Source organism: Schistocerca piceifrons, chromosome 7 (assembly GCF_021461385.2).
Source record: "Schistocerca piceifrons isolate TAMUIC-IGC-003096 chromosome 7, iqSchPice1.1, whole genome shotgun sequence".
NCBI lineage: Eukaryota > Metazoa > Arthropoda > Insecta > Orthoptera > Acrididae > Schistocerca > Schistocerca piceifrons.
The window spans coordinates 439,127,642-439,139,837 of record NC_060144.1 but is presented as its reverse complement, the minus strand read 5'-3'; the positions used below and the strand labels follow the sequence as shown (position 1 = coordinate 439,139,837).

At 40.2% G+C, this 12,196-nt stretch overlaps 1 protein-coding gene across 1 annotated transcript in view; it reads right to left on the bottom strand.

The window, feature by feature from the left end:
- Nucleotides 1-3,153: 3,153 nt before the first annotated feature.
- LOC124805053 (calpain-D-like) overlaps nucleotides 3,154-12,196 on the bottom strand; it is a 114,368-nt gene continuing 105,325 nt past the window's right edge. The window contains exon 14 of the mRNA XM_047265476.1: nucleotides 3,154-5,220. Within this exon, the coding sequence (XP_047121432.1) occupies nucleotides 5,040-5,220 (181 nt within the window). The 3' untranslated portion in view covers nucleotides 3,154-5,039. The remainder of the gene's footprint in view (nucleotides 5,221-12,196) is intronic.

The following is a 12,196-nucleotide window of genomic DNA, read 5'->3' as shown; positions in this document are numbered from 1 at the left end:
CTTCAAATGAGAAGTAATAATTTGGAGGGTGTAGTTGGTCATGATGACCAGAAAGAAGTTTGTGGGTTTGGAGCCAGTCAGGCTTTGGGAAAGGTAGTGTTCCATTGCAGCAAGACCATGAGCATAGTGGATTGTTTAATGTGGTTTATTTTGCTCATAATGCACATACTCTAAATCATTTGATTCAGGTACAGAAGACGCGTCCAATTGTGGTAAAATTTCACTGTAAACAAAGAACTGCTGGTGTTAACAAACAGCATCATAATAATACAATTTTGTTATATATACATACAGTAAAATCTAACAAATTACCCCTTGCTCAGATTATCATTTCACCCTCTATGAATTCTATTGAATATTGGCATTTCTCTCTCAGAAGCTGTCGTAGCCTCATTTATAAAATTTCTGGCTTCATATTAAATATGTTTTTGCTTGTTAACTTGTTACATGTTGTCATCCCCGTATACTGTGGAGTCCATGCATATTTCAACTGTTGTGTGAGTAGCATAAAATTGTACAAACAAATTTCAGTCTTGCAGCCGATCATCGTTCAATACCTCGTACGATATTTCAACTGGCCACCTGCCAGTCATCGTCAGGTGAGCCATTGCAGACTAGTGTAAACGTCCTCCATTCCATAATATATAGCACGCTGTAACTATTCTGTGCATGTGTCGAAAACTTGATAGATGGACCACACTGCCCGCTGGCACACACTACCCACCAGCAGCGCCCTCCCTGGTGGAATAGTGGAACTCAGTCACCCTCTGCGTTGCTGTTTGCCGCGACCGTCGGTGCACTCTGTCATCTTCGATCTGAGCAAATCGTGGAGATGATGGGATTCCATGCACTGTCCAGATGGTAGCCGCTGTCACGTTTCAACAGATTTTCCACCAGATGTATTTCTATGGATTCTTTAATAATGGAGTCTCAGAAATATGTTGCTCTGGACAAAATCATTATTTTCTCATACTCCATTGAATGTCCCGTAAAAATACAATGTTCAGCAATAGCGGACTTGCTTGGCTGCAGAAGGCGGGTGTAACATTGATGTTCAGTGCAGCGTTCTTTCACGGTATGTGTGGTTTGACCTACACAAGCCATACTGCATTGGCACGGTATCTTGTAAATTCCGGCCTTTTGTAGTAACAGATCGTCCTTTACTGATCCCACAAGGTCCTCAATCTTCGATGGTGGGCAGGAAACCACTTTCACCTGAAATTTTCAGAGGATTCTTGCTATTTTAAATGAAGTGTTGCCAATGAAAGGAAGAAAAGCTAAAGATTGTTGGCATGCTCTCCTCTTTATCCACTTCCTGCTTCTTAGTTTTAACTGTTAGTGCCCTGTTAATCTGCCGGATGGAATACCCATTTTCGCTGAATACTGTCTTTAAATGGGCAAGATCTGAGAGAGTATGAGCTCTATGAACAAGTGTTTTAAGGACACTCAGGGTTTGCGACAGGTGATGGCAACTCGATGCTTGCAGGTACAAATCAGTATGAGTGGGCTTCCGATAAACTGAATGCCCTAGAGAACCATCATTCTTCCTTCGAACCAGGACATCCAAGAAAGGCAAACAACCATCTTTCTCTATTTCCATGGTAAACCAGATGTTGCTATGAATGGAGTTGAGGTGATGCAGAAACTCCATTAATTTGTCTTCCCCCTGAGGCCACACTACGAAAGTATCATCCACATACCTCCAGAAAACTGTTGGTTTCAGGGCAGCTGATTCAAGTGCTCTCTCCTCAAAATCCTCCATAAAATGGTTGGCCACCAAGGGAGACAGGGGGCTACCCATGGCAACATCGTCATTCTGTTCAAAATATTCTTGATTAAACATAAAATAAACAAAGCAGTGATATCAACAGGAAACATGTTACCAAACAGAGTCAAAGAATCTGCTAGAGGAACTTTTGTAAAAAGTGAGACCACATCAAAATCTACTAGAAGGTCTACACTGCTAAGATGAAGAGCCCCCAGTCTAATTATAAAATCAGCTGAGTTTCGTATGTGGTGTGAGCACTTGCCCACGAAAGGTCTCAGCAAGGAAGCGAGACGTTTTGCTAAATCATGTGTAGGAGCTCCATTGTTACTCAATATTGGACACAGAGGAAGACCCTCTTTATGAACCTTTGGAAGGCCATACAATCTTGGAGGTACACAACCATGTGGTCTTAATCTCGATGGTCTCTTGCGGTAAGGAGGAGGAATTTAATAGTGCTGAAGTTTTCCGTTGCAACTGCCCTGTTGGATCGTAATCAATCCTCCTATAGGTAGAGTCACTTAGCAGACCATACATCTTATCTTTATACACACCACGAGGTAACAAAACAGTTGCATTAGCTTTGTCAGCTTTCAATGCTACTACTACAGGGTCCTCTCTCAGATCTCATAATGCAGCCCTTTCTGCAGGGGTTAAGTTACTGCGTTGAGCAGGAGCCTTCAACAGAGCATGGCAAGTTTCCCTTCTTATTTCTTCTGCAGCATCCTACTCAGCGCAGTAACTTAACCCCTGCAGAAAGGGCTGCATTACGAAATCTGCAGCTCAGCATCTCCTCTTTTCCTTTTCATAATGTCGTTACAGTCCATTCTGAATTTTCCATTTTTTGACTCTTCATTCTAACAAAGATTTCACTAGTTAGTAGCACTCCCAGGATACCACAAAATGTAACAAGTCATTAAAATTATGGACTCTAAGCAGAAAACTCATGAGCCTTTCTAACATGATATCAAATAGTAGGTTTTTAGTATACCAAGGAGACAAAATAGGGAATCATTTGTGATGGTGAACACTTACCTATGACACTATTACAACCCTGAAAGTTATGCAGAAGTTTTCCAGGCATGAAGACAGTTCATAGTTTTCTAAAGTATAACATTCACTTATGTAGTCTTCCTCCGAATGGAGCAATAACTGCTACAGATACCACTTTTGTTTAAGTAACATGCTGCCACAGTATAAGGTGCAATTTACTCTTGAGAGAAAGTGTTTTGGAACAGAGGCATCATCTGAGATTTGTAATTAGTTATACCTCTAAAAATGAAAACTAAATAAAACAGCATGTACAAAAAAAAAATCATCCTCAAAATGAAAGAGCATAGAAGGAGAAAAACTGAAAAAATAGTGAACATTTTATCACAATGGCAAGATTTTTTTTTTATCTCAGATCTTTGTAGTGTCAGTATTACACAGGTATTACAATAACATAAAATATACATTGTAAAAATTATAATGGACTGTACAGTTTTGAATATTCAAAAGTCTGTTTACAGGCAAAGTATACATGAAAGTAAAGCCATACCTGAGATTTACACATTACAAAATGCCGCACAGTGATGCATAGAGTAAGTAACAAAACATATTCTACAACATACAGTAGATTGTACATTTCACAGACAAGGACATACATAAAACATTTGTAGAGCAGATTATCACATTCTCTGTCACCAATATTTTAATGCACTTTGAACTATATTGTGAAGTATCATTATCGATACTTGTCAAAGGCTTTAAAAATAGATTTTAGTGTGCAGTGCCATTCAGACAGAAGTGAAAAAAATTGGCAGTCAAAATGGAGAAATATGAAAGGAGTTGAGAAACAGAATATATGGTCATATCACTTCAGGCTCTGTCTTACTGAGAGCACATGCAGTATCAAAGGTAGAACCCTTTCTATTATAAATTCATCCTTAAAACTAAATTACTCTTGTTGGTTTTCATTATTATCATCATTGTCTTCATTAATATTATCATTATCAATTATCAGTCTAAAACATTTTCTCAACATGTGCATTTTACACAAGCGGTGATTTTCAGGTCACAGATTCATTACTATTGCCTTTCAGAAGTATCCCAAAACTGAGCGCTACACTGTTAGTGTATTATTTCTGAGTTACTGAGTAATGCATAAAAGTCAGCACCAAAGACAGGGTTAACTCATTTACCTAATGGTTAACAGCATTTAAAAAACAAATCCTGCAAGAAGTATTTACTAAAACATTTGGATCCATTAGATGTTTTGTGATGTTTGTGTTACATTCTGTGATCACAATATTTGTACAGAATATTTCGATGTGATTCTCATAATTGGGCAGACTATGAAGAAGGTGAAACTGAATGAGTTTGTTATAACACAGCTTCTTCTCCAAGGAAGACGTCTGCTCACAGCCACAGCTTTTCTACATTAACAACCTTGTAATTTCAAAATAAGGCTCATGCTGTAATCTACAAATGATCCACTGGCTCAAAAACTTCTTTCATGAAACTCTTAGTTATAATAAAAACAATGCACTTTTTTAAACTGGGCATATTTTATAACAGTTATCATAGAAAATATCACAGTATAGCCCTTTCAAACAAATGAAAATGCTTCCTCATCCACTATCTTATTATTAAATTTTTTGAATTTCCACTCTCACCACCTTTCAGCTTTACACAAGTTATGGGATAGTTCAACAACTATGAATTTTTTTAACACTATAAATTTAAGCACTTCTACACCGACATACACTTTTAACAACAGCTGTGTCAGCTTACAGAAAAAAAAAGTTGAGATTCATGTGCAAACCACATACTTCACAACTACACTGTGAAGTTTCCTATTGTACTCAATTGTAAACCACCATATCATCTCCAGCAACCTGAATACAGCATTCGGCTAAGATTTCAAGCAATGAGTGCTGATATGTAGCTGTCTCATGAACATTTTTCTCATACTGTGTTGGTCTATTATACATCATGCACAATGTGTGTGTCAAATTATGCTAGACCCAATAAGCAAGGCTCTCCACTTCTACAGCAGCAAATACAAATATCTATGTATATAACCTGCTGCAAACTTTTCATAACTGCAAATGGCAGTGCTGTCTACTTCATGGCACCAAACAGTAGGAAACAAACACACTAATGCTAGCAGTGAAGCTATGTGGCTCATCCGGTAACAAGTGGCACTTCAGATCTTTACAAGACAGATTATTTCTACATTGCTGTCTCACCAATGCTAAATATCACAAAACACAATGAAGATTCTTTAGAGTTATGTTATGAGCCGTGGTGAGTGTAGACCTTCCACCTGTTTGTCAATTGGCGGGCAATGACTGGTATTGGGAGGACCCCAGTCGTGCAACCCACTTGAATTGGCCAGTCTGTGCGTTAGTCGATGGGCAATTGAGAAACCTCCACTTCCTTCCAGTTGTGTCAGCACAATTATTACCTGTCTGTATTAAAAACAGAAGCATAAATTTTAATACACCCACACATACTCTGATGGAAATATCAACATTTAACCAAGCCACAACTAATTTATCAACAATAATCAACAGTGAAGTAGGGTTTTGTGGTGTGTGTGTGTGTGTGTGTGTGTGTGTGTGTGTGTGTGTGTGTGTGTGTGTGTGTGTGTGTGTGCGCGCGCGCGCGCTTGTGTGCGTGTGGGCGCATGAGAGAGAGAGAGAGAGAGAGAGAGAGAGAGAGAGAGCGCACATACTGTACACATGTGAGCTGGATGTTCAGGGATGCTACTTGAAAAATAAATATTTACAGAATGCCATAGTTCATTGCCCATAGTCTAATATAAACACAACATTGCTAAAGAAAAATGGCGCTACTTCATCCCCACTACTGTAAAACACATTGCTCCTACAGAACAAGTGCTCATACATCTTAAAGTATGCATTTCAGAGTCCATGTTTACTAGACATTTTGCTTCAAATGATCATTCTTGTCATACCACTGAATATTAACCAATCGTCCTTGGATACCATGTGGCAGAGATTGAATTTATTTCATCTAGAGAAATACATAGTCAAAGACTATGAATATGAAGGTTCCATGTTTAGAAGGTCCATCAACAGTAGTTACCCAGAAAGAAAAAGATGTAAATCCAGAGAAGACAAAATCCTCCAGCTGCCTTACAATAGAAATTCCTTTCTCTGGATCTCGTCTCTCCTTTCACAGTGATCTTCATATTTCCAGTGTCCGCCAGTCCCTACCCCTTACAAGCCTGGTACTACAGAAACAAATATCTACAGGATCCCAGAATCACCTCCGCTCTACCACGTAGATGAGGTTACTGTGCAGTACCAACTACCTGCACCACATTTCCCAAATTGAAATCCTAGAAGAGCACTCCAGACACTACTTCCATAAGTTATCAAATTTATTGACACTCCACTCCAACATAGAGAACCCATATACCCATCAGAACCTATCCTAATACCAGTGAACCCACTACACAGCCCTCATAGTACTCAAACCCTGGCTTACTGACCTTTTCCATTTACCACATTCTCCAAAACTCCTTCCTAACATTCCACCAAACCACAAACCTCAACAAATCCAAAACAATGTTGTCAACATATCCATGACAAAAATAAATCCTACAGAAGTTTCAGTCCTATCTGTCCAAAGAAATCACCCTCAGCTCCCACCCAAGTGCAACAATATTATGAAAAGGATAGTTGCTACTCACCATATAAAGGAGATGCTGAGTTGCAAACAGGCACAACAAAAAGACTGTCAAAAGGGAGCTTTTGGCCAACAAGAAATGGTCAAAACACACACACACACACACACACACACACACACACACACACACACACAAATGCAGCTCACACACACATGACAACAGTCTCTGGTCACTGAGGCCAGACTGCGAGTAGCAGCACATGATGGGAGAGGCAACTGAGTGGAGGGGGTAAGGAGGAAGCTGGGGCAGGGAGGAGGAGGAATAGCAGGGTAGCGGTGGAGGATAATAAAGGGCTGCTTGTGCAAGTGTACAGAGACGAGAAGACAGAGGGTAGGACAGCTATTGTGCAATCAAGAGGTTAGACAGAGGGCGGGAAAGGGGGAGGGGGGTAGTGGAAAAGAAGAGAACTAGAAAGACTGTGGGTATGTTGGTTGTATAAAGAGCTGTGTATTGCATGAATGGGAACAGGGAAGGGGCTAATGATTAACGACAATGACTAACAAAGGTTGAGCGACAAGGGTTATGGGAATGAACAGTAGTGTATATCCACCTCTAAGATGGCTACATCAGTACTGCCATCCTTGGCATGGCTCTCACACCTGCAGTGATGAGCGGTCCCTCTCAAAATATACGAAGGGTCTCATAAAGACCTTCACAAACCATAATTAGCCTCCCAACCTTGTAAAAAACAGATCTCCTATGCCCTATCTCTGCAGCCACCCACAACCTCCGAAACTCCCACCGTCTGGCCACACAGGAGCATTCCACTCATGACTCAGTACCACCCAGGACTGGAGCAACTGAATCACATTCTCTGCCGGGGTTTAGACTACCTCTTGTCATGGCCCGAAATGAGAAATGTCCTACCCACCATCCTTCCCACCGCCCACCGAACCTACACAACATCTTTGTATATCCCTACACAACACCTGTTCCCAACCCCTTACCTTAAGGCTCATATACCTGTAGTAGACTCAGATGCATGACCTGTCTCATACATTCTCTTACCACCACCTACTCCAGTCCAGTCACAAGCATCACCTATCCCATCAAAGGCAGCATTACCTGTGAAACCAGTCATATGATCTATAAGCTAAGCTGTAACCACTATGCTGCATTCTACGTGGGCATGACAACAAACAAGCTGTCTTTCCACATGAATGGCCACCGACAAACTGTGACAAGGAACAGCTGGACAACCCAATTGCTGAGCATGCTACCCAACATGATGTTCTTCATTTTAATGACTGCTTCACAGCCTGTGCCATATGGATCCTTCCCACCAACACCAGCTTTTCTGGACTGCGCAGATGGGAACTCTCCCTGCCATGTATCCTACATTCCTGCAACCCTCCTGGCCTCAACCTTCATTAGTCATTGTCCTTACCCATCAGCCCCTTCCCTGTTCCCATCCCAGCACTACAAGTAGAAGTGGGCCAAACAGTTGTTTTGGAGTAACCATGTTCACGGTTATGGTTATTTGTTTTTAGAACCATTATTTTTAATGGCTATAAATAAGTGTCATTTATTTTTCACTACCAGATATCCCAGATGGGTTTACAGTTAAATAACGAAGTAGGTGGAATCCATCAGTTTAGTTATCAGTATAATTATAACTGTGAGTAGAGCAAGGCGGCAGGATTGTCGTATGAATTGTGCCACAACCTTAGCTAATTAACTGCCAGATACATTTCAGTTGATGTTTGGATGGTTATTGGTGTTTCATGTTATATATATGTAGGTTATCAATCACTGTTAGAAATATTATCCTCGCAGCTGCAACAGAAAGTATGCAGAACTTCGCCACAGCATTGTATAAGTGCTTTTTTTAAGTATGAACTAATATGTACACAGAATATTGTAGGGAAAATTCGAAGCTTAATTTCTTGTGCTGTTCACTTAACATAATAAGTGTACGGCCTTGTAATACAACACAAAAATATATGCAACATGATAGATTCGTTTACTCTTGTGTGAGATAGTGCATTTGAGGAAAGAGTGAGTATGATACTCCAAGTTTTATGTGAGATTTGTAAAACTGCTAGATTTCTTCAGCTACAGTGAGGGTCTTAATTTTTTGGTGGGAGAATGACTGTTTACGTTTCTCCAAGCCTTCAGTTTCTTGTGTATCTCGTATGTTTGGCATTGTTGTATGCAGAATTCCAGTGGATAATTGGTTGTGTTAACCTCTTAAGGTTGATTTAAGTGCCTTAGAAACCATTACGATACTTTTTTTCTCTGTTGATCTAATCATTCTTTTGGTATCCAGATTGTCAGAGTTTGAATTAAAAGTATGGTACTGATGTGAGGGGGATATGGATTTGCATTAAGTTTTCAGAAATTTTCCAATAACAAAATTTCCTATCCAGAGGAACACATCACCTGAGATTCCATCCCCCCCCCCCCCCCCCCCCCCATATGAAGCAATAATAAACACTTCATCTGTCAATGCAACCTGATTATTTTGACTTTTCTTTTTACAATTTAATATCATGACAGTTAACTGCCTGAATATGTAACAGACTAATTCATGAATGAGACAGATGAGCAATAAAAATGAAGGGCTAAGTTTTGCATATAACAGAACCTCAACATAGCAATGAGTGTACCTGACAAAGTTGTTGCTTAACATAATAGAAAATGAACTGACTTGAGCTCTTTACAAACAAAAGGCATATATTGTTCAAAAGTTCATATAGTATGCACAAGCAGTAGTAGACCCTAAATAAGTACGTATATACTTTTATTTAAATACCACTGACAAAGTATCTGACCTGATTATTTTTGTAAGCAAACCTGTATTCATTCGTAATATGCCTCCTTTAAATGGTTAATGTGCCAGACATGTGTCTGAAGTGTAAATGTTCCACTGTAAAATTTTCTTGTATAAAATTGAATTGCTCAATACTATGTAGGAAATGTTTCAAAGTCAATAGCTGAAATCTAATTACATTAAAAAAAAAGCCCATTTGCAACGGATGTGTATAAACTGAGAAAACTCATTCTTCTCTTAGTAAAGCCACAAATTACACAAGTTTTTTTTTTTTATTTATTTATTTATTTTTTTTTTTTTACTCAAGTTGATAAGATACACTTTAATGAGATTGATCTGATACAACACTGGCACTTTTGCATCTTAATGATGCCACTAACCATTAGGGACATGGTATACTTTGAGAAGGTACTCAACTATTTTCCATCTTTAGATCGCCTACAATACTCGAAATATTTCAGTAAGCATAAAACCTCTAAAAAATATAAACATGTTGCATACTCTTTACAACATTTCATAGCTTTGCATGTATACTATTATTGCTAGTACCACTACCCTAGTAGCAACAACACAAAGAGAAACAAGAACACAAAATGAAAGTCAATACCCTGTAATGCAACCAAAGTCCGCAAAGATACTGACACCTGTTCTGGAACTACAAGATACAAGAAATGGAGAAAATAGAATCCTGTTATCTGTCAATTCTCTGCAACCCCCGTAGAAGTACAAAAATATTTTGTTCACTCCAGTAACTATCCTCTCTGGAAATATCACCAGGTTCTACAACCTTTAACTTGAGCCAGAAACACAGTTATCAACTTTCAGATTACCTGTAGTGGTAGTCGGTTAACTGCCAGAGAACAAGAACTGTGTGCAAATACTATAAATGCCAGAGAAAAATACCAACCACAGACAGTTGTTTCCATAATCACGTGAATTCCTTATAGTAACTATTTGTATTACCTGCCCAAACTAAATTGACAAACAGAGCAGTGACTCAAGGGAATGACCGTACATGTCCAATGCCTTTACTGTCACTTCTATTCAGCCACTGCTCAGACATTGACATTTAATTGTGTGTGCTGAAAGTAGTGAGAGGGCACAAAATAGTACACAGTTCTATCAACAGATGGCACACAGTCTCTCAGTTATTTCCATTACCTATAGAACAACTTCCAGATGGTCTGTCCCTCTCTATTGTAGCCAGATCTTAGATGAGTTGACGCAAAAGCATAGTATGATCTTTGGTAAACAGATGGTGTGAGACACTGTTGGCAGTGATTGAAATAACTGCTAGTATCAGATGAGGCAGTTATCACAGCAGCTGCTACTTCTCAATAGCTGGTTATTTCTATGAGTTACATTATTTTTTGCTACCTCTACTACACAGCCCTCTATCCCACCAACACACCCACAGTGTTTTTACTTCTCCCACGATGCCCCCCCCCCCCTCCACCATCTAACCTCCCAGTTGCACCTAGCTGCCCTACCCTCTCTCCACCTCATCCCTGCACGCTCTCACAAGCAGTAATTTTACCAACCCCCACCCCTATCCTGCTATCCCTCCCCCTCCCTACCCAAGGCTTCTCCTTACCTCCACCACTTAGTTGCCTCTCCCATCATGCACTACTGCTCGCAGTCTGATGTCAGCAACCAGAGACTGTTGTGTGTGTGTGTGTGTGTGTGTGAGTTGCCTTTCCAAATTCATGCTTCCATACAACCATAACAACCCCCTCCACACCTAACAATCCTCTGGTCACCTTCCAGGAATTCCCAACTTCTAACCTGGCCTCACTATCCTTCCCAAGAACACAAACATCTCATTAGTTATTCACAACGCCAAGACAGTCACTGATTTAATAATTCTCCCTGTAGAGAAAAGTGCCACCACTGTTGTAATGAATCACACTGACTATCTGACTGAAGGCTTCCACCAACTGTTTAATTCCTCCACCTACAAGCTCTACCATAATTATCCCATCCCAGAAGTCCAACATAATCTCCAATCTCTACTCAAATCTTTAGACCAATGCAGAATCACTACATTGAATCCATAACCATCCTCACACCAATGACCCCACACACCCACCTTCTTCATACTTCCCAAAATCTGTAAACCCAGTCATCTTGGATGACCTGTTACTGTACTCCCACTGAAAGGGTCTCTGCTCTAGTCTACCACTCTAATGACCTCATTGTTGTCAGGATGTTAAACACTAAACTCTTGTCTAACAACACCTACAGCCAACTGCCCACAGCCTAATCTCTCACATCAAAGATACAAATCACTTCCTCTCACAACACTCAAGCATCCCCGAACTGTTAGCACCTAGGTCCTCACTTGTTATTGTTGATGTCACCTCCCTATATACCAACACCCATCATGCTTTTGCCTTGCTACTACCAAACACTACCTCTGCCACTGTCCCTCCAACTCTAAGCCCACTACCTGATTCCTTATGCGCCTTTTTCATTATATCTCCATTCACAATTACTTCTCCTTTGAGGAGAAGATACACAAAAAATTCCATGACACAGCCAAGTATCATGGCACCCTCCTATGCCAATCTGTTTATGGGCCATCTAGAGGAGACCTTCACAGCCTCCCAAAACTCTGGTTCAGGTTCATTGATGATTCTTCATGATCTGGCTCCAGGGCCAAGAAGTCCTAGTCTCATTTCTTCTCAACCTCAATACTCTCTCCTTCATTCACTTCACCTGGTCCTCCTCAACCCACCGTGGCACCTTCCAGAACATTGACCTCCACCTCTCTAATGGCTCCATCTGTACATCTGTTCATATCAAGCCCACTAACCATTAATAGTACTTGCATTCTGACAGCTGTCATACCTTCAACACCAAAAAGAAGCTCCCAGAAGTGTGGCCACTCGTGGATGGCACATCTGTAACGATGAGAATTTCTGAGCCCAGTATGCTGAAGATCTCACACAGGCCA